General features: G+C 35.8%; 1 protein-coding gene across 1 annotated transcript in view; it reads right to left on the bottom strand.

Annotated features, from left to right (window-relative positions):
• Nucleotides 1-26,183, bottom strand: part of KCNH8 (potassium voltage-gated channel subfamily H member 8) — a 176,804-nt gene that overhangs the window by 35,937 nt on the left and 114,684 nt on the right. The window contains exons 8-10 of the mRNA XM_066570002.1: nucleotides 10,175-10,372; nucleotides 5,342-5,541; nucleotides 3,365-3,614 (exon numbers count right to left, since the gene is read on the bottom strand). Of these exons, the coding sequence (XP_066426099.1) occupies nucleotides 3,365-3,614; nucleotides 5,342-5,541; nucleotides 10,175-10,372 (648 nt within the window). The remainder of the gene's footprint in view (nucleotides 1-3,364; nucleotides 3,615-5,341; nucleotides 5,542-10,174; nucleotides 10,373-26,183) is intronic.

The following is a 26,183-nucleotide window of genomic DNA, read 5'->3' as shown; positions in this document are numbered from 1 at the left end:
CTTCCCAGTAGAAGACATAATATTGACATATTAGAGTGAGTCAAAAAGAAGCTATGAAGAATCAGGGACTAAGGAATATAATTTATGAGAAAAGGCTGAAAAACCAGGCTATTCCTCCATCTTACAAAGAAAAGGAAAAGGAAGGATATTATTGCTCTCTTCAAGAGCCCAGCAGAAAACTGTAGAGAAAACAGTTAAACTTCTCTTCAGAGTGCACAGGGCAACAAGATGTACTGGGCACAGGGTATAATAAATTAAATTCTCATTATAGATCAGGAAATGAAAGTCAGGAAACGGTGGAATAGCCAACCCAAAGAGGCTGTGGAATTGTGATCATCCTTGGAGATGTTCAAAACTTGCCTGGACATAGTCGATACGACTGAGATAAATTTGCCCTGCTTTAAGCAGGTTTAAGCTGGGTAGCTTCTGAATATCTGAAGATCCTTTCAATCTTACATCATTCTGTGATGAATAAATAATAATTTAAGACTGTCACATTGGAAAATCCACCCACCATGTGATTCCAACTGTGTATTACACAGGGAATGGTCAGCTTGCAAAGTTAAACTAATCAGTTAACCATCCTTGAACTTTCTTAAATAGGATAGTTTCACACTATAATATATCATTTTTAGTACCTTAAAATATTTTTTTTTCTTATTTATGTGGAGCTTGAACAACTTTCTCAACGGTACATGTCATAAACTCAAGGTCCCTACCTTGAGGGATTTTCTCTTATGATAGGAATATACATATATTAATGTACTTTGGTGTCTCTTAGAAATCTCAGTTAGTATAAATGAGAACTAGAATGAGATTAGGTCAGTCTGGGAAAGAGAAATTTGATAGGTAACGATACCATCTGTCTTTGCTCAACACAATATGTATTGCTACATAATAAAATACAGCAGAAAGCAAAGCAGTTATACACTTTTACATTTTACTGTAAATATCAACAATTCTTTAGATTTCTTCCATTCTATTAAGCAAAGGGCTGTCAGTGTTAATTTATTGCTTGTTGTTTGGATATTTTGTATTGCTGGACAAGGGAAAGAATTTTTCAAATATACCAAAACTGATCCTTAAACATCTTAATTAGAAACTTTTTAGATATATGAACAGTATTAGTATCCATACTTCATAAACATTTTGAAAAAATGTTAAATTTTTATTGGATTGTAGTTAAAATGTTGAAGTAATTTCAGGCTTAAAGATACTAAAATTGGTCTGCTAGTGCTAATATATGTTTATTTTTCAAATGAAAATCATGCAGCAAAGGCTGTAGGTAGTAACCTGAAGTTTCATGTAGAATTAATGAAGTGATTAACTGATTCTACCTTGAATGTCAACATTTGTTACATAACAGAATAATTTCAGCTATTCTTAGTAGCTCTTTTCTTTTTTCTTTAATTGGATAATAAGCTTATATATACATGTTTCTCACAGACACATCTGTTTTTCGATAAATCAGGGACATGTAGTCAAAGTTATAAATGTTCTCATTATGGATATTTTTCAAATACCTTATGCCCAATATTTTCCACAAATCAAAGATATATGCTCAAACAGTACATAACTCATATTAAAACATATTTTATCATAAAATATATCCTAACCATCATTATTAGAGATAAAATAATAGTCTCTAGAGGAGGCAAAGATGTATTTAATGAGAGCATTTCACTGAGTTGTTGCTGCACTGCTTGTTAGTGAGAATGGTTCAGTAAACAAAACCTAATCCACTAGAATTAGAATCAGGACAGAATTCTAAAATATTCTGGGGACTGCAAGTAACTCAGCATTGTTAGGGAAAAAAACTGCTGTCTTGAATTTACATGACATCAGCAACACAATTACCCATAGGGACCTACATGTTTGATGCATTCACCTTCTGTTGGTGTTAATTAGGTTTAAATGATGAAGCTCCCATTCACTGTAACAAAAGATTATTTTTCTGTTATGTTTATGTTTTTTGCATTTTGATTTCATTAACTTCTCTCAGAAATCCTCTAATCTCTTTCTTGTTGTTTTGATTGTCACCATTACACAATGATGCTTTAATTAACACTTTCAGAAGTGCCTGAAGATAGAATCATTAAAGAAATATCAGAGTTCCAATGGAACTACCTCTTGAACTCTTGCTGACTTTTAGCTTTCTTATTTTAAGTCATATTTTATACCTCTGATCTATGTGATCCAATGAAATCAAGAGATTCTTAAACTTCCTAAAAACAAACAAGAGATGGAGCGATGTGGTCTGTCAATCTAACGGCATCAAAGAGTTCTGAAACAAATAGGACCTGTATCACATTTATATATTCTAAAAAAGACCAATGAAATTCATTTTAGTAAAATTAAGGAAATTCAATTACAGAAGACCAGAAGCTTCCATTATCAATGGTCTAGCGTAATCCCACAAAACAGGAAGGAAAGCAAAAACGGAAATGTTCTTTTTAACTCTGTTTTATAAGAATATTAAAAGTTATTAGAAAGAAGACATTTAAGTCTAAACAGATATTAAAATCATAATAAAATAGTTTTATTCTTTTAGAGTGAAATTTTATACTTTATTTTGCCAAAGAACTTCATAAACATTAACTGAGACAGGTCTAATCATTCTTTATCTGAAGATAAAGAGAATTTCTTTAGTAGGATTTAGATTGAGGCAAATCACAGAAATTATAGGTAGAGATGCTTAAACCTCAATGAGTAAAAACAGTCATCTTGCAAACAGCAACTAAAAATTTATTAGAGTAGAATTTCTGGCCTTTCTCAGTTCTAATATACTCAGATAACTGCATACAGCATCAGTTAGCATAAAGTAGCTTGGGGGAGCAGAGCCAACAATGCTTGTTTTTCACCACATGGCTTTTCTGCAAGGGGTGTTCATAAACAAGTGCCAAAGAATGAAAAAGTAGGCTCTTATTTCTTTCTTTGACTTGGGAGCATTAGTGGGAGCATTGCCTGGACACTAATTTTCATGAAAGATTTAGGCACTGATAATCAATGTTCTTTGAGCTGTCAATACCACCACCAAATATAGCAGAAAGCAACAAGCTGTGTCAAAAGCTTGCAAGTACCTGTTTACATGAAAAGAAGAGAGAATAAGTATAAGGAAATCAGAAGTGAAATACTGCACAGCTAACAATCTGGCAATGGAAGGCTCTTTAGGTCAAAATATAAGGAAGTTCAAACTAAAAACAAAAGAAAAAATAGGAGTGTACATAGTATAGGTATTGCAGATTAAAACTAAACAAATTCTTTCTCATCAGACAATTAGGACACACTTAACCACCAGTTAGTAGTGAAGGTTCTCCTGCACTGGGGGACAATTCTTACTCTGAGTCTATGATTGTGAACGTACCAAGGATTGCCAGCACAGTGCTGTCCTTCAGGACTTCCATGGAACCTGAGCACACAAAGTAGATCGCTTGCAGGGCATCTCCCTGCCGTAGGAGGTATTCCCCAGGAGCACAGAAGGAGGTTTTGATGTGCAGAGACAGAGACCTGAGGCAACCACGACTGGCACACTCGAAAAGGGAAAGCTGCAAAATCTCCTTGTTCAAGTGCATGGTGATGTCTGAACGCAGCTCGTCTGGGAAGTCTTTTAAAAGCTGTCCAAAAGAAGAAAAAACAAAGATGAAAAAGAGAAAATTTGTAAAATTATTTGTTTCCACTTTTGCAGAAGTGGCCTGATTTAGTGGTGTGGCACTGTCATACTGTTGCAAATACTTCCCTCTGATTTTTCTTATCCCCTTGATGAGATGTGGTATTTTAAGAAATTTTAACACGACAAATTCCAGGAAAAACATGATTAAATAAGTGCCTTTTTACTATTAAAAAAAAATATCCCCAAAAGCCTCACCAAAAAAAACCCAAAAAAACTCAGGAAAAAGGTCAGCAATACTGTTTGTACAAATTCTCTCTAATGCACTATTTAAGTTCATCCAAGTTCTTCTCTCTGATAGAACACAGTAGGCTGCTCAGGTACACCATTGTACACAGTGACATATGCAATGAAAACAGAGAATTCTATAAAATTCATCAATATGCAATATTCCTTCTTCTATAGTAAAACCGCTGCAACAGGAATAACTAATAAAAACCCCTGCCTTAAATGTGCTTTTTTTTTCTTGTTGTTATTTTTATTTTTTAATAATGTAAATGGACACTGAAAGAGGGGTGGGAAAGGAATGGAGACAAGTTGCACATTCAATGGAAGAACCTATGGAAACTAAAAGACCATGAGGTCTCACTTTTTCCTTCCAAGCTGCAAATCCACAAATACAGAGGTTTTTTTGTAGTTTGAGCGGATGTGGCATCTGAACAGTGCAATCAGTCAATGCTTGACCAGGTGGGCTCAGACAAGGTGCTTTATCCATAGGAGGGAAATAATGAAAAGACTGATGGTCTCTCCAGGAGCTGTGGTTGTAGTACAGCAGTCACTCACTTTCAGTGTGACTAAGGTACAGAAAGTACAAAAGCTGAAGATCATTAACCACATCTAGGAAAGCTTTGACATCTAAGTAATTTTTGTACCTTTGTAAATCTTACTAAGCTCCTTCTGTTGCTAAGATGCTGTTGAAAATCCCATTCTATGTGCTGTGCACAGCACAAAAAGAATTTATCAGGAAAAGAATGTTCCAAACCCCAAATCTTTCTGCTTATTTCCACATTATCTTTAGAGACCACTGAGTTTTATAACACAGATAACAAGAAACCTAAAGGGAGTGCTCCATTCAAATAACACTCCAGCAGAGAGAAGCCATTATTTCTCCTGCAGTACAGTAACACATAACCTGGATAAGTAATTTAAAACAAGCAAGCACAGACACCACCAGAAATCTGTCTTTTGATTTCACTCTCAAGTTACACTGTGCAATATTTAAAAAGTGATATAAATAATATAAAAATTCAGCCTAAATAATTTGTTTACAGTATTGGAATAAATAAGATGAAGGAGGAAGGAAAGGGCATCCAAGCCCTTCCTTTAAAAAGGACCTAAAATCCCCATGTAGATATTTTGTTTACTGAAAGATAGAAATGCTCATTATAGCATTTCTGCTGGCATCATCTAAAAGGTTTCTGATGAATGCCTCTTCAGCATCTGAGAATCACAGAGGACTGAATTTTTCTACATTATTTGATGTTTTAAACCTGTTTTTTCAATTGTGTATCCTCTTCCTGGGATAATCGAGGTTTATTTTTAGGCATGGTTTTCTTTGCTATGTAACTTCACACAAAACACAGCATTACAAAAGAAAAATTACTCCCATCCTTGCCTCATAGTCATACTTCATAGTCAGAACAATTAAATACAAATACCCCCTAGTTTGGTTACCTCATTGGAATCAATTCCATTATTGACAGACCACGTGGTTTGGAAATATTCAAGCATCCTTTGCTTTAGCTGCTGTGGCAGGTGATGGACCCGTATAAAGTCCTTCAAATCCTTGGTTCTTGTGTGATAAAGGGACCACCTGGAGTACATCCTCTGAATTATGGCAGTCACATTGCCAAACACCAAGGCATGCATCAGAGCTAGGAAGCATAGAAATGACATGCAATGTGGAGTGATTTGTTGATCAATAAAACTTAACAAAGAACATAAACAGCATCTTCACAGAGTGAAAATTTCCTGATTTAGAGATATAGTAAAGCTTTTGAATATAAAACTCCTTGAGTAATGGTATATTAATACTGTGATATTAATATGATTATTCATTTCTGGTGTTTGAGATGCTACAAGTCACTGTCATGGGACAGGGTAGAACAACTTATTCTATCTAGTCAGGGTATCTAACAAAAGAATTAAATCAAATTAAGTCCATAGTCTAAGAGAAAAGGAAAACAGAGCACAGAATCATAGAATCATAAAATGATTTACGTTGGAAAGCACTTTAAAGATCGTTTAGTTCCAATCACCCTGCCATGGGCAGGGATGCCTTTCACTAGACCAGGTTGCTCAAAGCCTCATCCAACCCAGCCTTGGACACAGCCAGGGATGGGGCATCCACAACTTCCCTGAGCAGCATCTTCCTGAGCCTCACCACCCTCATAGTAAAGAATTTCTCCCAATATCTAATCTAAACCTACTCTCGGTTTGAACCGTTCCCACTTGTGCTGTCACTACAGGCCTTTGCAAAAAGGACAAGAAGGAACACAAGTAGGTAGGTATGCTCAGAAAATAATGAAATACTAGTAATCAGTATGGAAACTAGACTCAAATGGTCAGTTGGAAACTACACAGAATGTAATTGATTTCAGAGAACGCAATCACTAATGGAGACCATGTGTAGAGGAATGAGGGTGCAAATAACATTTAAGATTGTATCGTATTCTGGGTGCAATATTTTAAAAAGTCAGAAAACAACCCCATTGTAAAGCAGAAATTCAGGCTAAAAGAAATATTCAAAGAGACAGCCTGATTTTCTTATGCTGTTTGACAGGATCAGTTGTGGTTAAAATCGTACTGACATCCTGGAGTTTGTCTGCAATTAGTGATTGGCTTGGGAATAAAAAGACCAGAAAAAAAAAAAGAAGAAATATTTACAAATATAGGTCATCTGAGTTTGTCTGTGCAGAAATGGGTTTGTTGGAAAAAACATGGCAAAATTGTCTGTCATGTGATATTGATCTGATGTATAGAACATACACATCTACAAATTGTTGATTTAAAAAATTACTAAAAACCTTGATTATTTCTCTAAAGAGACATCTGTCTTTATGGTGCTTGAAAGAAAGCAGACAGACTTCTCAGAATGACAAAGGAATTGTTTTATAAATGAGACAAACAAGTTGTTGACCTTGTATATCACTTTACAGAAGTTCACTGTGAGTGAGAAGAGACAAGGGAGAACAGGAAGTGGAAAGGATGCACTTTCAAACAGTAGAAATAGAAAATTCTGTAGTTTGGAGTGTTAGAAAACTTTTACAGGCTGAGAAAAATGCAAAGGAGCTAGTAACAGTATCTGTGTCCTTATTGTGAAGGGAGTGCAGAAAATAGATGAAGAAATGCAGTGTAGAAATAGCAGGGAAAAAAAAAGGATTATGGATGTAGTAAGAATAGTAAGCCTAACTGGAAATTTATTTCTAAAAATATCTATTTCAACCAGGTGTTGCTCATGATGGTGCAGTGAATTGCTAAGTCATTAATGTCAGAAGCTAGAGCAACAGAATGTGAGGGACTGGTATAATATTAGATACAGGATATTGTATTAGAAATATGACAGCTAGGTCTGAAACAATTCAGCCAGACACAGATAAACAGGTTAAAGAAATAGTGTAACCTCTTTAAGGATGCAATAATCAATTTAAAAAGGGGGTGGGATAAAGTGTTAGGTGGTGTATGAATGCAAATCTAAGACTCACATACGATGTAAGTCCCTCATAAGACTCCCAGGTTAGGAGCTGGACAGTGGAGAGATCTCAGTGATGTTATTATAGGCACAAATATCATCTAGAATTTTATTATTGTGGTAGAATCTGTCTTTGCCTATATACATTGGAAGGCAGCTGCTTCTTATAATGACAAGCTATTCTTGGCTGTGACAGGCATTAGAATTCTTTATCAAATAATCATACACTTACCCTACTTTCTGTAACAAAACCTATTACACCTCTGTCTAAACCCAAGTAGGACAAGTTCAAAACTTCTAGGAACTATATTTCAAGCAGTGGCCTTTATTTTAATAGGTACTTTAAATCACAGTTTGCTTAGGGAACAGAGGAACACCTCTGATCCCATAGAGGACTGGAGCTACTAGAATGGGCCTCCAACCTCTTAAATACAAAAATACACATTATTTGCTGAAAGAACAGGGAGAGTATAAGACAGAATATGGTGTGATCACCTGCTGGAGGGCAGATCTGATCAATAATTTAGATGCTGGGTGTCCTAGGAATTCTGGTTACATTTTAATAAGTAAATTTTCTTTCCAACTTCAAGAAGACTTACTGTATTGAACAAGATCTTTTATCTTCAGAATATGACTTGTTAAAAATTTAAATTTCAAATTTATGCAAAATAAAAATTTATGTGAAGAGGCCAGTAAATACGAAAAAGGTATTCTTTATGCAATTTATTTGTTAAGTTTACACTTTTTTTTTCTGTCTTCAACTTTTTCAAGGTTTAAGTAAATTTAGTTCATTTTTTTTCAGTTTTTAGTGTCATGCATTAAAGAGATACAGCAAAAACTACTGATAAACTAACTCACCTTATCCATTACACCTGAAATTTCATTAACTAATGGCTTGGTCAAAAAGTCTGAAAACTGACATCAATTTTTCTTAGAACATCACTTTAGGAATTTTAAAATTAAATATCAGCCAAAAATGTACACTAAAATAGGTTTTAAGAAATGATAAAGCATAATGTCCCTAAGCATACAGATTAGCACCTTAGTCCTAACAGAGTTTTCTAAGGCATGCTCACCAATCTTCACAATATCATTCTACCTATTCATGTTTCCTTGAGTTTCCTCAAAAGTATCTAAAACATAATTCCTCAAGAAAATAGCTGCAGATCAGCCTGCTCTGCTTTTTTTACCTGTAAATATCTTGTTCACTGGACCCTTGCAGATATAAATCCATTTTCCCACCTGCTTGCCTTTAAGTAACTTCACCTTTCAGTCATCAGTTCCCTCTTACTCCACTCACCTAACTAGTTCTTCCCAATTTATTAAATATACAAGCATATTACCAGAAATAAATGTGAAATTTTGTTATAACTGGGCTAAATAAATGTATAGGATACTTCTATATTCTACTTTATTGTATTTATGAAAGCTCTGCCATATTAAAGTGAATTAAATATTCATCACTGCCTTATACAGAAGATCTCTTGATTTCTTGATAGAAATGAAAACTCCTTCCTTCACTACAACACATTTTATGTAGTGAAAGCCCCAAAGAACAGAGACCACAGTGTATTTTAAAACTATAATTATATGCAACCACCAAAAGAAATTCATAAACTGCTCGTAGTTTTTTGACATTGTGAAAACCAAAATTATTTCATTCTTGGATGATTCATTATATTATTGCCTCTCATTTTCAGGACTAAGGAAAAGGAAAACAATTAATTGAAAAATTATTTTACCACTTAATGCTGCAGATATATAGCTTACAGGTTATTTGTTGTGTTCTCTGACTTTCAAGTGTCAAATTTCCAATTTCTTGTTGCCAGAAGAATTTATTGTGCAAAGCTGACACCCAGGGCTTTACTGACTAGCCCTGGAGAAACACCTACTAGTATTTCCAGAACAGCTAAGCCAGCAGAAAGAAAAAGGGAGGACAGAGTACTTTAGCAGTGACTTGCTTTTACCCTTCATCACCAGTGTGACATCTTTGAGTTGTATAATGTACACATCATGAAATAGCACATCAGATTTTTTGTGGGAGGAAGATGAATGTATAGACAAAGCTTCTGGTACTTTCTCTAAAGGACTTGGCTTACAAAACTCTGCTTATTGCACCCAGGTGCCTCAGCAGAAGGAAAGGGACCATGAATGAGCACGTGGCTTACTCCAACATGTAGAACCAGGTAATCAGCATAAATAAAAATGTTACAAAGAGCTCCAAATACGACAAAAAAATTGCATTCTGATTCAATTCTGAATCAAATGTTTATCAATGATAATTGAACAGTAGTTTTAAAATTTTTTATGCTAAGGCGCACCAAACAGTCTTCTGGCTCTGTCCTGTCTCTCCTGGTCTGGTCCTTCAGATGAGGATACACACCAGCTCACAGACACTGTCCTGTGGGCTGCACACCTGCCCTCATCACCATTCCCAGGGCTGCTGTGGGGATGGAGCTGCAGCTGGTGTGCACATCATACCTGGCTGTCTGGAAAAGTGTCTGCCACAAGTGACTGGAATCCTCAACACATGGCTGGGCCACTTCCTCTGTTAATAATGTGAACTTGTATTTCAGTGGGCAACATCATCTTTCATCACGATAAGTGAACAAAAGGTTAGAAATATATCTGCCTGAGAGAGTTTATCTAGTGTAAACCAAAGTTGTTTCCTTCTTTTGCCATTTTGAATTAATTTTATTAAGCTTTCCACTGTGTTTGTTTGTAGTTTCTTTAAAGGAACTTAGCAAAATTTCAGCTGTCATTTGACTTTTTCCAACTCCTTGAAAAGGTTTTAAATGGCATTTAATTGTACCTACCCCCAATCAGCATTGTGCAAATGGAGAAGATCTTTTCAGCATCAGTATTGGCTGAAACATTTCCAAAGCCAACACTGGTGAGGCTGCTAAGAGTGAAATACAGGGCAGCTATATAGGCACTTCTGATTGAGGGGCCTCCAAGTGTATTATTCTCATAATAGGGAGATTCAATTCGTTTTCCTAGCTCATGAAGCCAACCTGCAAATCAAAGCATAAAAAGAGTTACTTTTTTAGTAATACTGACACCACCATGAAAACTTTACATTATACTAAAAAAACAGTTCTAGAAACCCCCACAAATCTACTTAAAAAACATTACATTCCTCACTCCAAGAATAAAAAGACCATTAAAATGTGGGAATTTATGCAGCACATTAAGTATTTTGTTTCTGGGATATTTATTTTTATGTGCAATTTTTTTGATAAGAATTGTATTTCTGCATTGAAAACAAGTGGTTTTGAATTGCATATTACAGGTCTAATTATATAATTTATAAAATCCATTAAGTCACTAAAAAAAAACCAACATCTTCACCTAATAACACTGCAGCAACAATGCAACATCATTTGATTCTTTCCATTAATTAATGCTTGGAAAGCTTTTTGACATTCTAAGACTAAATCATTATAATAGTAATTACATATTCAGAGCTTTTCACATGTTTCTTTTTACAGTAGAAAAGATTCAAAGAACTAAACATAACTTACAAACCAGAATTAATTTTCAAAACATGCTTCAGTAAGTATTTTCTAAATTGTTCATTAAATCTTTCCTTTCATTTTGATAAACGGGTCTATGTGTGCCAGAGAAAGCAGAATTAGCTACTGCCTCCGATATTTGAAAAAAATCAACAAAACAACCCCAAAGCAAAAATGCAGGAAAAAATATCCAGCTGGAAAACACAACCTGAATGAATTGCATAAACACAATGCTTCGCAAAAATCAAGACTGGGGAAAAAAGAAGGACAAAAATCTATTTGTGTGCCCAGTTTTGCCTGTTAAACAGCTTGCTTGGGAGATTGGGAATCTTCCTCGGGTATACAGGAAGAACTGCCAAAACAAAATAATCCTGACAGAGTTTTATTTTTAGAAAAGTTCTTTGGGGGTCCCCCTTTGTTAGATGGGACCTGACAGACTGAATCACCTCCTAAATATTATTCTCTCTCCACTTCAGTCAGCATCCGTTAATTCAGTCAGAATCCACGGATTCATCCATTCAATTAATCCAAATATGAACTGGGGGAAATCCCTTTGCACAGAATGTCTGTAAAAGCAGGGGGTAGATTTAGAGTAACTGTCCCCAGCACTTCCAATTAAGTTGGGAAAAAAGTCTGTAGGAATTTAGCACCTAGAGAAGACAATGAAAGCAATCTGCATTGTCATACAATGGCAGTACTGAGTAGGATGTTTAACCTTGCCGACAGACAGGAAAACATATGAAAATCTCCTTGATTTTGCCTGGATAGATAGTATTGATCAAGTGGGCCTATTTTATATTTATGGCTCCCAAATATTTAAAATGAAAATAGAGCAAAATGGGAAAAAGAAAAAAAGAAGCCTAGATGAGTCAATACCTGTACTCTGTGCACTACTGTTTTTCTGAGATTACACTACATTTCCCCAACAGTAGCATGGTCCTTTGTATGGCAGATTGAATTCCTATATTTCTATAGTAGGGAATGTAACCACAAACATTAAGGAGCACAGAATAAAAACCTAAGAAAATCTCTGGCAGAGAGAGGACAAAGTTAAAAAAGTCTATCTAAGCCTAATGTAAAGTAATACAATCATAAAGTCCAAGATCAGCTCAAGTTTGTTACAGTTGCAAAACTGAAACAAATAAGTTATTTTAAAGAACTGTAACTGATATGCCTCTTAGGAGAAAATCTCCTGCCTCAGAGTGTTCTAAAATCCACTGATTCTCAGCCTGTGTATTTCCATTTTGCTCACTTTTCATGCATTTCCAGGGCCATCCAGGAAAGGTGGATGACTGCATTCTTTAACTGAGAGATATACGAGAATTGGTTTCTCCTTTACTACTCACTTTATGTTCAAGGTTTTCATCCAACCCTATTGAAACATTATTGCTCCTAAAAGATTCATACTACTAGTAAAAGTGAGGTACAAAGATATGTCTCTATATTGTGTCAATCAGTAGAAGTCTATAATATTTCTACAAAAATTCTACTACCAAAATGCCAATATAATAATTTCACAATTTCTAGCAAACACTTCTGGCCAAGATACCAGTATTTGAGATGAGCTTAGTATCCAGTGTCTAGTTCTGTGGTATAACTGAAGGTCAGACAAATCATCCCCTTAGTAGGTTATATGGCTTATACTGAGCTAAAACAGCAGTAGTTAGCAATGATTAGCATTTCTTAATGATTGCTAAAATAATGCCCACAATGTAAAGAAAAGCTATAAAGTAAATGTATTTAGAGATTTAGACTTGGAATAGAAAATGTATTTCTGAAAGGGAAAACCGCAAAAATATATTTCTCTGACTTGTAGATAAGACCATGTTTACAGCTTCTCATTTCTATTTTGGCTGGCAGAGATTATCCTAATCAGGAACTTCTGAAAAAATTAGATAAAGTGGTGTTCCAGACAAAGTATATAAAATGCTGCAATACCTTCCAGATCAACTGTACTTCTATATTTGTTGATAGCACTGCATTTTATTTTTTTTTTCAGTTTCAGGGTAGAGGCAAGATACAGTTGGGTGTAAATACTTTCATCAGCCAATGGAAATAGTCATGAGGTAGCACCACTGACTAATGTATTTTCCTCTTCAGTTCCTGTAGGTAACAGCTCTCAGCAGATTCTCTGGCAAGCTTGAGTAATTAATTTCTGCCCTCAGGGAAGAAGAGAAAAATAAATATACCTTGTAGTCAGAGGGAGCTTCCTAGAATCTAGCATTATGAATCGTGTCTACTTCAGAACTAGCATTGTCTAGGCACAGCTCTCTGACTTTGAAAACATTTTAAAGCACCAATTAGCATAATTAAGAGGAAGGCTTTTCAAAGGGAAAAAGAGCACTTAAGTAATCAGGTCCCATTGGAAAAGTCAATAGGAATTGGATACCCAGCTCCATTAGGCTACTTTGAAAATTGCTGTAAGAATCTGTATTGAGTTTCATTTACTTTTATCTGGGAAGTGCTCAAGTATCAGCAGAAGCCTAAAAAAAGCTTTTAAACCTCCATAGATGACATACTTTTTAACTGGATGTAAATCACATTATTTCATTTACTAGACATCCAGAAAATCAGTCCTTCTCCTGGCTTGGTGCTTTCTCTGCCTTGGCTATGTACAATACTCCCTATAATTTGGAGCTTCATTCTATACTACTACTTAGATTTTCCTTTTATGCCAGACACTTAACATACTAAAATACTGTCTGGTACTTCAAAAACTTAGAAATTAGTTGCATTTTCTAATGCATTAATTAACTACAGCACTAATACCCCAGGTCTCTGGTTTATTCTGCACTACAGTGTCAAGAAGAGTAAAAATGGATAAGGAGTGCCTCTGAGAGCATCCCTGAATGTCTGAAAGCAATAGCAGTGATGATGCTGAAAGAGAAAAGTATGAGACAAAGACCTAGCTTCTCTCAGCTATGATTCCACATCAAATTTAGGGATTTCAAGTATTCCTATGGGAAATATGAAGGTAGAAAAGCCTATCTGCTCTCACATAGCCACTTTTTTTGATGTCTAAACAGTATTTCAACCTCATTCAGGCCAGACAATACCTGTCCCTTTCATGTTAGTGAGGGGAGACAGTAAGCAATTCCAATAGTAGAAAAAGACAAAAGGTAGTGAGAAATGCTGGAATTAACTAAAGGACACTGAGGATTGTATTTAGTGAGGATTATATTTAAGGAGTACGTCTGAGGCTGGTTTTTTTTTCTGACTAAACTGAAAAGAAATATTAATAGAAAAATGTCCTGAACTGTAGCATATGCAGCCTTTTGATATGAACAGATTTTAAGTTTCAATACAGAAGTCACTATCCTATGACTACTAATGTGTGTTGCAGTGAAGAGTTTAGTGCCATTAAAGAGAAGATAAAAACTGTACAAGAGAAATTAGATCCTTCATCACTGGAATGCATTTTTAAATGAAAATCACTGTGTAGCCTGAGAGCTGTGCTGGTTCCTACTGCAGTAGTCCCTGATCACTGCTGATAGCTCCTAATTTCAGATCTAGAGCTGTAGGTTTGCACAGCAAAGTACACCACCCTTTCATCACTTAGCAGCAAATAAACATCTGCAAATAAACATCTCATATTTCCATTTTAAATGGGGAAAAATGGTCCAAGTTTCTATTGATCTCAATGAACCAAGATTCTCGGTTGTATCCATCTCTGTATTTCTTTGTGTTAACCCCCACACATATATATAATAAACCTTAAGGCAGAACAGTTGTGAAGAGAGACCAAGTAGGTGAATTTCCTTCTTTTTAGGTAAAAGCACCTGGGATTACAGTTTCTGTGATTTTAGATGTCCAAATCACTTCCCTCAGCTGTCTGTGTGGCTTCTTCAGAATGAATCATAGCTAAAGGTCATTTGAAGAGGGAGGCCAGAGATAATATTGTATTTCAGATGAGATCTTTTAGAACAGCATAATGAATATATTTTACCATATCAAACCCTAATTATCATTCATTAGACATTAAAACAGTAGCTTCATTTTTAAGATTGCTTCCAAAAATTTTGCACAATTACTCTCTAGATGTTGCTGACTGATATAATATATTCAGAATCTAAAGGTGTACAAGATGAAATCATTTTACTTCTTGTGTGTATGACTAAATTATTGAATAATCATTGCCTCTGTTCTCATGGTGATTACTCAGATTCTTCACAACAGCTTCAAAGTTTTTTATCCCTGTCTAGCCAAAATTTTTCAGACATGTGCAGCTTTTCCCTGCTAAAACATTTGTAGTTTTTCCCAGACTATTAATAGACCAAACAGCACCATTCCTACTATTTCACCTTGTGGAATATTGCTGTTACTCTTTCATTGTCACATAACCTGATCATCTGTTTACAGGTTTGATTTATACTGGAGCTTTGCCTGTCATGTTAAGGGAGGCTCCCAGGTACCAGAGCAGATGGTTTTAGAATTAAAGAACCCCAGAGATGACAAGAGCAATCATACCACTGCTTCTGGAGGACAGTAAATGTGCCAGATCTTACTGGACTGGGTCAATAAGAAGAACAGGAATCAGGATTTTCTTTCACAAAAATTAGGAAAAAAAAATACCCCCCCCCCCACCCATAAACCTTTCCCCTTCCCTCCCCCCCAAAAAAACCTACCAAACAAGACACAGTCCTGAACTTGTGACACAGTTGCAGGCTCTGAGAGTGTGAAAACACAGCTCCAGCTGTGCTTAAATGTGCAGAATTGCACACTAGTAAAATACAGGACATGAATTTATACTCTTTTCAAAATGAAGACAATAAATAAGTCATGTCTGTGTAAGAGGAAACCAGAAGTGTGTCTATATGATATGTCAACAAGTACAGGGTACAAAGGAACAGTTCTGGCCAAGAGGATTATATTTTAAGAAAATTAGCTGGTATTCAAGATAAGTAGGAAGTTAATTAGCAATGCATGAAATTTAAACCAGAGTGATTTTGATATTATTATAACAGACATAATCATAATGGCTGCAGGACAATCAGGAACAATTAGCATTAATCTAGTTCCCTTGATATTTATTCTGCTAACACACTTTCCTGCAAAGAGTGGACACCTAAAATGAGAAAGAAAACAAATATGATAAAGACAATAACATATTTCTCAAGTACCAAGACTGCTTAAAAATGTTAAAGTATGTGTCAAAATAATTTATTCTAAATACCTCTTATTTTAGCTTTGAAAAATATGGTCCTTATCAGAGCATATTCTTTATTATGATGAATTTATTGTTTTTTTTCCTTAAACTAGAAAGACATAGCATGGCTATGAATGAGAACTGGAAGTGTTACAGAAGTAAAGGAACACCTACTGCAGTATTCAAATTTTGTGGAGGGAAATTTTTGCCATGGCATAAAAAAGAAACAGGTTTAACTGGGCCTATATGAAACATAATTTTATCTCAACTGCCTGTGAATGAAGTCCTTGTGGTAAAGGTGCTCTCAAGGCTGCCCTGTGTGACTCCAGGAGCAGAGCCCAGACACCAGCTGTGCTGACTTGGAATTGCCATGTGTGCAGCAAGGATGGGGATTAGGGCTTTGGGTCAATGCAAGGCAGGGGTATCTGCCCTCCACACATCATAGCATTGTCTTTCTCTTACCTTTGAAACCCATTTACTGTATACTTTTAAATCTAGTTTATGTCTATTTTAGCATTTTCCCCCATTTTTCTATGTTAAGGTCATAATCCCTTGCAAATTTCTGGTGCATTGGTTGCATCAGCTAACCTGGGTAATGAAGGGCTATATTAAATTTGTACAAGCAGACTATAGTTTACCTGTGGCTGAGTAGATTTTCAAGTGCCAGAGTGTGAGACATGTGGATATTACTTTGATGGAAGCTACACAAGATTTTCTACAGACAAATATGGAAGTCTATATACATTTACTTGATGAATGTGCACGTTACAGACAATAAGAAAAAAAAAAGCAAACACCTCAAAACCCCCTTTAATATGTAATCAAAGAGGAGAAAAATAACCCCTTTTGCATCAAGTGCTCCATGCCTCTTTCTATTCAGCAGATAAAATCTTCAGAGGGGAGAGGACATTTTATAAGATTTCATGCTTCAGATCTCAGATATTCACCTCTTTAAAGTCTAACCCATAAACAAAACTCGAGTCATCTCTCATGCAAGTTCTATATATATATGTCACTTAAACATCCCAGTGAAAACATTAACAGCATATTTTTGGGAAGATTGCAAATGATGGAACCTACAAAAATGGAATATTTTAAAGTTACAAGTAAAATAGCTGAGAATTTCAAAGCCACATCATTCTCAGAAACAAACTATGATGAGACATCTCTCCAGAATTACAGATCCACCAGTAGCAACTCGGAGGATCCTTGTCATATTAGAATTCAGGTGAACACCTGAATGGATAGATTCAATAAATATGCCATTTGATTTCCATTGCAGAGGAACTGGATAGGATTTTTATTATATCTCTTCCCAAATTAGCGCATGAAGAGAGAGATGGTCATGAGCCAAAATGCAAGGCACAAACACACTCCTAGTAAAGCTGACAATTCAGACCCTTGCATCTACTTTTTCTTTCTTAAATTTTTTTTTTTTAATGGATGAAATTAAAAAATCAGGGTTTGAGCATGTATCAGATGAAACTGTAATCTTCTGCCAGACTTTGGGAATTCTACCACTGATTTTTGAGTATCTGTAGCATCATCCAGAGAAAGCTTGAACTTGGACATATTGTAGTCAGAAGAGAAAATCAATGATAAATATTAAAGGTTCCTGTATTGCTCATGAGGCTTGGACATTCATGATACACAAACCTCTGCAATCAAAGGCAGGTGGGTGACATGAATACCTTTATATCTTGTTTCATTTTGAATGCCTACCTTACCCTTTGCAGGTGCAATAATCTGGAGGAGACTAAATCATCCCCAAGATCCTTAGGGAAAGTTTTGACTATCTAGAGACATACATTGAGACAGATTTTTAAAAATACTTTCAAAACCCATAGTGCTTTCCAAGCTAAATGTGTACTCCTTGTTGTGTTAGAGCATTTTTAGATACAAGCTTAACCTCTGTCAGGTCTACCAAAAGTTAATTTGAGTTGAAAGATGAATTCTTTTATAAGACTAACGAATACTCTTTGTAAATAAATTGGCTGTTGTATTTCTACTTGAATGTGCACTTAGAAGGTAGCATTAAAAAAAAATTACATTTTGCTGAGCTTCAACTCATCTAACTTGACAAAGTCATAACAAGATATTGACCCATTGCTTTCCCTGAAAATGAAACTTTCATGGTGAAATAAATACTCAATGAACTAGTCATTTTCAGTAGGAAGAGGAGCTCAATCAAGGAATTAAAAAAGGAAAAAAAATCTGAGATCTAATTGCAATGTTCCTTATAATAAGAAAAACACAGCTGAGCCCAGAGAAGTGCTGAAAACCTGAAAATTAGGCCTTAATTAGCTGATAAAATTCAACTCTGAATTGCAAGTACCACTACTTAGAACAAAAAAGTAGCATTTCTCTTTTCTCATGGTAAAATTGATGCCAACTTCAAGATATGCACAAAACTTCCTTGTAGGAAGTAATTTCTTGTCATTACCAAGGTGTGGTCTGTTAAACAATTTACATTTCCATTTTGGGAAGCCATAAATGCAAGGAGAGGTACCTCCTATGGGAAGCTTGCAATCCACCCCAGTGAAGGCACCATAAGATTTGTAATGCAAAAAGCCTCTGGTTGATCAGTCTTGGGCATATTCATGGCTTAAAAATGGTAGAACAGAAGGCCTGATATTAAATATTTACAATGATACCATTTTATTAGAAAACAATGTTGGAAAGCTATATTTTAAAATATTTAGTTTAATTTAGCAACAAGTTAGAACAGTGTGGAGTTTGGCATATCTTCCACCTAATGCAAAATGCTACATAAACACTCTACAAAACACAGTCCACACGAATTACCAACAGCTTCACACATTTCAAGCCCTGCACGTTTCTAGACAGAATCTAACTATAGTTGATGCATTAAATCTTAAAATTTCTAGATGATGTCCTATCTTCTTTTGTCTGCCAAAGAAAGTTTTGCACTTTTACTTTTTCTCCTACTGTGAGAAATCCCTGAGGAAGAGCCCAGATAAAGTTTCCCAGTCAGAGCCCTAGATGCTTCTTTGGTAGATAATTCATGTGAATTAGCTGTTTACATTTCTTCTTCACCGTGTGGCAAAATATTTTCTTTCCAGTGAAGTTACTTCATGCCTACAAGTAGAGTTTATTCTGGTGAGAGAAGAAAGAAAGGAATGGTACTGGGGGGAGATATCCCTTTGGGCAGAGCTTCAAGACAGTGTCCAAAAAGCCAGCAAATGCTCTGCAGGAACACAGAGGTTATCACCTCCATAAGGCTCTGGGTGAGTTGTCCCCCTCACCCCTACACTGCATTGCTGCCTCACAAGGCTGCAGATTGCATCTCTGGGACATGCAGCTGATATTCTGTAAGTGGCTAAACAAATCAGGCAGAGCTGTTCCTCACATTTATGAGGAAGACTCCAATATACCTCTGTACCGGTCTCACAGTATAATGTAATAAAGATTCCCCTTACAGTAGAGATACATTTATTCCAAGGTAGAGACCTGTCTATATTACATGTAAGAGCTATGTATAAGGATTTTAAGAGCTGACTCAGCAGACCTGAAAGGAACATATTCCTCTTGATATTTTATGACAGTTCTCTAAACATTTAGACTTACTGTTGCAAAGAAGCTCCAGTGTGCATGGTCAGTGCACCTGCATTCCTGCAGAACTAGGTCATAACTTCCTTCAGCCTCATTTGTCAAAGAGTCATTTAGAAAAGGAATGTTCTTGAAACTCTTGTCTGTGATAAGCTAGTACAGCTCTTCTCAACAGTAATTTGTTAGATGACTGTGTTTGAAAATGTGGGAAGTTTAAATCCCTCTTGCTTTTGCAAGTCAGCTGTTTACTCTCTTCCCCACACCACTGAATCACAGAATCAACTAGATTGGAAAAGATCTTTGGACCATCGGGTCCAAAGAAAGGACAAGATGCAGAAATTTTCAATATCAACTTTCTGCAATAGTAGAAGGCAATACATGCAAAGCACTTAATATAGTAACTATTTTTATTAAAAGTTTTATTTTTTTACTATAAATAGTTTACAACAGCTCCAATGCTATTAGCATATTTGGAGTGAAGAAAAACACTTTTTAATTTTTTGAAAATTATCTTGCTTTGTTCTCCCCAGTATGTTTTCCTAGGGTTCTTACACTAAAAATAAAATAGTAGCATAAGTAAATTGACTACTTTTTTTGGTAAAATAGTATAATGTTAATTTAATCTTTAGATTACAGGTAAATCATGCAAATCTAAACATATAGATAATTTGAGAAATAAAATTGTAAGGCCATATTCAGAAGTATGTAAATATGTGAATATCATCTTCCTAAAGGAAATGCTCACAGTCTCACTGCAGAAAGAGTTTCAGTATTTAACATTACTGCTCCTTAGGCAATCTGGCTGTTACTGTCCTTTTCCAGGCTATTAAATGCCTTGCAGCTAAGTTTGGAATTAGACACATTTGTGCTGGTCATCCATTCAGTGCAAAGAGCACGTCCATTTATGCCCTCTCTGCTTCCCTGTGCTCCATCAGTCTGTACCCATCTGTTAGAGCTTTTCTGATCTTATATTTAGACTGTAATATCCTCTTGGGCAAGAGCAGCCTTTTTATCCTGTGTTAATTCAGCAATGGAGACAAGAGGGCCTTGACCCATAAGTAGCATCCCAGGTGTTCCTGCAATAATATTGATGGTAATGAGGGTTTTTTTTATGGTGTCAGCTAAAGAGTTAGAAACCTGTTTTGCAGCTCTATGTGTTTGGAGTCCAAATCGTGCTAGAAAGGTTTTGAGCTACTGCAGGCAGGCTATTTGTATCTTTTTAAAGGAATAAGAACTCTCCTCCACAAGCAATAGAGATGACTTTAAAATGAAATACTTATTAACAAAATATGCCAAAATCTCCCACACAACACAGACTTGTAGAATGTAAGTTTTAAAGTTGCTAGCAAAGCTTTGTATCTAAGTGTGTGTGGCATGGCATAGTTGGTAAATTAATCTCGCCTCTACCCTGCTGCTCAGGTCTCACCATCAGAGAAATACAAAATAAAGTCTTTCAGTTCTTATGACTATTTCTCAGTCCTAAGAGTTAATATATTAAAGTTCTTACTCAGAATCTGCAAATAAATTCTCATGGAAGCAATGACAGTGGTAATCAACATCTTAAAATCTTTGTAAAAAAAGTATTGTTTATTTGCAAGAGCAAGATATCAAGAGGACTATAGTTTTTTAGAAAATCAGTGTAATTTTCTACACATATTTTATATTTTCATTCTGTCTAACTGTCAGCAGTCTGCAAGAGTAGAACTGTTTACTTCCAGACTCTGCTTTTTACATCTGAGTAATGCAAGAAGCAGTCCCTGGCAGGTGATACTTTCCCCTCCCCTGCTGTCTTTCCCACCCCAGAAATCAAGCCAACTCTCAGCACCTACTACCTGTCCAAATGCAGTCTCCCAATTTGGCAAAACAGGGGCAGAAGCCTTAAAGCAGGGGCAGAAGCCTCAGCACAGAAACTGCTTCCTTCTGTAGGTCTAACTGCAAAGGAAAGGTTAATTGCTGAATTGCAATAAAACCATGCTAATTTCCATCTGAATGGCCTGCACATGATCACACAGGAGATGGTAATGACAGTATGGAGTTCAGTTTGGGTCAGCATAGACTGCTGCAGCCTACCTGACATCCATTTCTCCTTGTCTTCTTTATTGCTGACATCCATCCTGGTTAGATAACAGCTAAGTGTGCTAACCCTTGCTACAATCCTCTCCTTGCTTGCTCCATAGATTTTACAGCATTGTCTAAACATTCTCCTTTGTGTTCTTATCTAAGGAGCCACTGTGTTGTACAGGGACCTGCCTCTGACAGGCAGCCCTATGATAAATGATATTAGCACTTTATTTGCTCTTGCTTTGTCTTGTGTTTTTTATTCCTTGATTCTAGAACATAAGCAACATTTTTCAATTCTTTTTTTTTTCATAATGTGCCAATTGAATCAAGGAAGTTTAGATCCAAACATATCTGGCTTTTGTGAGGGGGAGATCAACAACAGGGGATCTTTTACTCTGGATTATAGCTAAAGATGACAAAAAAACCCCCATGAATTTGCAGTGTAGTAAGGGCTTGATGTAAAGAAAGAGTAAAAAGTTAAGAAGAAAGGTGGTGTCTTAATGGAAAAGTACGCTCGATTTTTAAAGCTGATGCAGTTCTGAAATAATACATCTATGTCTGCAGACATGACAGGTCTTTTTGAAGTGTGTGACATAAGGGAATCCTAAGCATTAGCATTTTTATCTCCAGCTCTCTTGAAGCTGACAATGAAAAACAATTTAAAATAATTAGGTATAATTACTTTTACAGAATGTGTCTTGTGAAAAACTTTACATGCTGCAGAATTCATTGACATACTCTCACAGCTTCACATTGGCTTCTTTGACTGAAAGTAAGTACTAGGTAACTTTAAGCACTGTCACCTGAAAGGACAAAAGGAACAGAAATATTGTACAGGATGTAGGAAAATGGAAGAGAGACTGGAAAGGAAAGACTCTTGAATAATTTCTTCATTTCTGTACAGAAATGATTTTCTATTCTGGCAGCAGAAAACCCTTCTTTTATCAAGCACCTGCTCTGGTAAAGGGCAGAGAAAAAAAGGATAAATAAATAGAAAATAGGAATATATGCAAAGGACATCTCTACATTAAAAATTTAAGGCATGTGCTACAAAAGAAAAGGAAAGCTATTTTCATCTTTATGGGATGTCTTTGGAATGCAACATGGCTTTCCAGCACCCTAGGATCTCTACTTAGAGATGCGATGGGGCTGAGAGGCAGTCCAATCACCTATTGAAGCAGCTGCTGGAAAGATTTCAAAATATATAGCAAAGGCTTTGTGGGTTTAAACTAGATTGAAAAGTTACAGTTTGAACAGCCAAGCCATGAGCTTGAAAACAGAAGTAGGAATTTCCGAGTCCTAACAGAACTTCCTATAACACCAATGTGTGAGAAACTAATGCTTTAGCAAATTGTACAGAGCTCTCAGAGCAGGGTAGTGTAACCCTAGTACAAGGTACCCAGTCAAGGTTTTCAGGACTTGGATGGAACAAGCTGTGTTTGACCCAATTTACTGCCTGTGATGGTCCTGGTTCAACCATCTAACTGGTTTAAATAAACCCCAGAGGTTCTCTGCAGCCAAGAGATCTACAGTTCCAAGTACAGTTAAGGGTTAAAGACTCTGATGTAACTTCAAATTGATTGAACAGAGCTTCTATGCACAATATTTTCAACTTGCAATTAATTATACTCTCTGGTGTTCCCATTACAGAAGCCATGTGGAAAATCCTGGCATTATTTTACCCCTTGGGACCACCCCCTCTTCTGGGGTGTTTACTAGGCAGATTTTTCCCCTACATGTGGCACTGAGAATTTCTGTCATGGTTGCAGAAATTGGTCCAGATACAGCTTTTCCACTGAGATAAAAACTGCTTTCTAGAATTAATAAATGATACCCAGGTAATCTGTGGTTCAATGCAGCAGGACACTTTGTCAAATCTCAGGGGCTTTGTCTGCATGCCAGATTTTTACCTTTGACTTTAAAACTGTCCAAAATTTTTTTATTAGTTACAAGATCTTGGAAATGTATTAATAATGATGTTAAAAATTCACACTCCATTTAATAAGCTATTTTCATGCCTGCTTTTTTCTGGGCTACAAATCCAATAGGGTGTCTCAGTCCTGGGCTATTTGGTGATTGCTAAAATGGTTCAATCAGAAGGCAAAATATGGTGTGTAAAGGAAAATACAATTTAATCAAGGAACTAAGCCTATAGGAAAGAACAGCAGGGAAGACTTACTAAGGCCCAGAGCAGCTAAAATACAAATTGATGTTAATCTAAATGCAAAGAGAATGCTTCAGTTCAGCTCAATAAATGATATTTTAGTTTCACACACCTGCACCTCAAAAAACACTGGTTTGGGTTTAGAAATAGAAAATGAATAATTTCCACAAACTTAATTTCTATGAATATTTTAAAATATAAATTTATAAGCCCTTCCAAAACCTTAATTTCTAAATGTAGGTCTTTACCATGTGCAGACAGGTTTCCACACATACTTCCCAGATATGCTTTGGTGATTACAGTTTTGCACATGAAACTCCCTTGCAGCAGTGAAATTTCTCTCTGTCCAATCTAACCGACTGACAGACACAGAAAATACTATGTGCCTCTGCTTTAATTGTGCAAAAATAATGAATAGCTATGTTTATCTGCAAATAGGATTTCTTCAAAAGCCAGATGAACTTTTTCTCATTTCTACCTTATTCAAAAGTCTGACTCAATTAGAGGAAAAAAAAATTATTTCATTAATATTTCACACCCCAAGCTTCTCCAAATTTGGCCTTATACATAGTATTTTACATAAAAAGTTATTTTCACCATTCAGGTAAGATATCCAGCAGACTTTAAATAAAGATTTTTGGGTTGTTTTGAAATACATAGTACATTAATTCTAATTTGTTCATGATTTTAATGATTCTATTTATATTTGTTCTAACTAGGCTAGATATTGTGAACCTCAAAGAATTAATGGAGAATTTACACATTGCGTGTACAGTAAAAGCATTACTTTCACAGAGGACTAAAACTTTTAAGGATTAAAACCAGCAAAAATTATTTAAAAGCGTTCCGATGTTAGATATTCTCCTGGGATTAAAATTTTCTGTTTGAACTGCTTTAGAGTGTTTCATCACTATGTAATGCTTCAGAATTTTGGTATATCCTTGTCTTTTTCAAAGTATGTGCCATGTAATAAATACTGTTTGGGGTCATTCGTAAGATGAGTACTTTGAAAAGTTTCATAGCTTCAAAATGATCAACTTGTTTTGGTTGTCTACTTTATTCCTATTATTATTTTGTATGACACTCCAGGGGCTAATTATTTTCTATAATGCTGAAATAATAACATGTATATTATATAAATATATATTTAAATATATATTATATATATATATTTAAAATATATATATATTTCTATAATGCTGAAATAAGAAACCACACAAACTAGTTGGCTGAGTCTCTCAGATATTGATACCCCAAATACTTCACAAGAGTGGTAACCATCAACCATTTCCTTCAAATAATAATTAGCAGTGAATTTTCAGCCTTGCTTCCTACAAAAAAAACCACCAAAAAACTAGACAAGTGCGTATACAGATATTTCTTTTCCCCACAAAAATGGACCTTCAAGACAAGTACCCCAGGTCAAGAGAGCATTAAAATTGATTTTACTAAATTGAAGATACCAGCACTCATGCATGACATAAATATATTTTAAAAACTTTTTTTCTTAAAGATGCAACTTCAAAACCAGAAAGAACCATAGTTCTAGAGGAATAGATCGTGTTATTACTAATGACTAAAAATGAAGAAAACCCATAATTGAAGCAGATTGGAAAAGAAATTAAAAGTCAAACATTCAGGTAGAGAGATGACAGACTGAAGTGAACAATTGATCGCTGCTAGGGAACGAGCTAGCACTATAATAATTTATACACTATAATATCTGTGCAGTGCTGTGCAGTGTAGTCAGCATGATGTTCTTTCTTGTTCTGCACAAAGATTCATAAATCTACACATGTCACTTCTAACCTGATGGATGTGTGTTTGGAGCAGTGAAACCAGACCAATATTTTACAGTAGAACACAGTTCTCTTGGCTGAGATCCTTGGAAATTTACAAGTTCTCTTTCTGGCAGTGAGGAGAATTCACTTAGTTCCTACAGTGCCACGAAACAAACGGAACTGATGTTCCCACTAAAGCAGACCAGGGCATGCTGGGCACCTGTGCTGAGCCTTGCCATCTGCCAGACAGCTCAAGAGCAGGGGCCAGCTGCAGCCTTTCCCAAGGCTCCAGTTGGAGCTCATTAGAACCAGCTCTTCACAAGCTGAACATTTGTTGGAATTACTGGAAGCTGTTTTGATGTAGGTCCAGGCTCAAGCTCCAGAAGGTAGGTCTGGAATACAGAAGTAGGTACACGTACCTGCATGCCCCAAACATTCCCATCATCTGGGTCCAAAACCTCTTCATTCCTTAGTACAACACTTTTATCATGTGGCTTCTGTTAGCTGATTTTCCTGAAAGTCCTAACATCTGGAGATTTGTGATCACACAAAATCTCAGTTTTCATTTTTTTTTTTGGAACTAAGTTC

Source organism: Molothrus aeneus, chromosome 1, assembly GCF_037042795.1.
Source record: "Molothrus aeneus isolate 106 chromosome 1, BPBGC_Maene_1.0, whole genome shotgun sequence".
In the NCBI taxonomy this organism is placed as follows: Eukaryota; Metazoa; Chordata; class Aves; order Passeriformes; family Icteridae; genus Molothrus; species Molothrus aeneus.
Note: the sequence above shows the minus strand (reverse complement) of the source record. Positions and strands in the feature narration are given on the sequence as shown.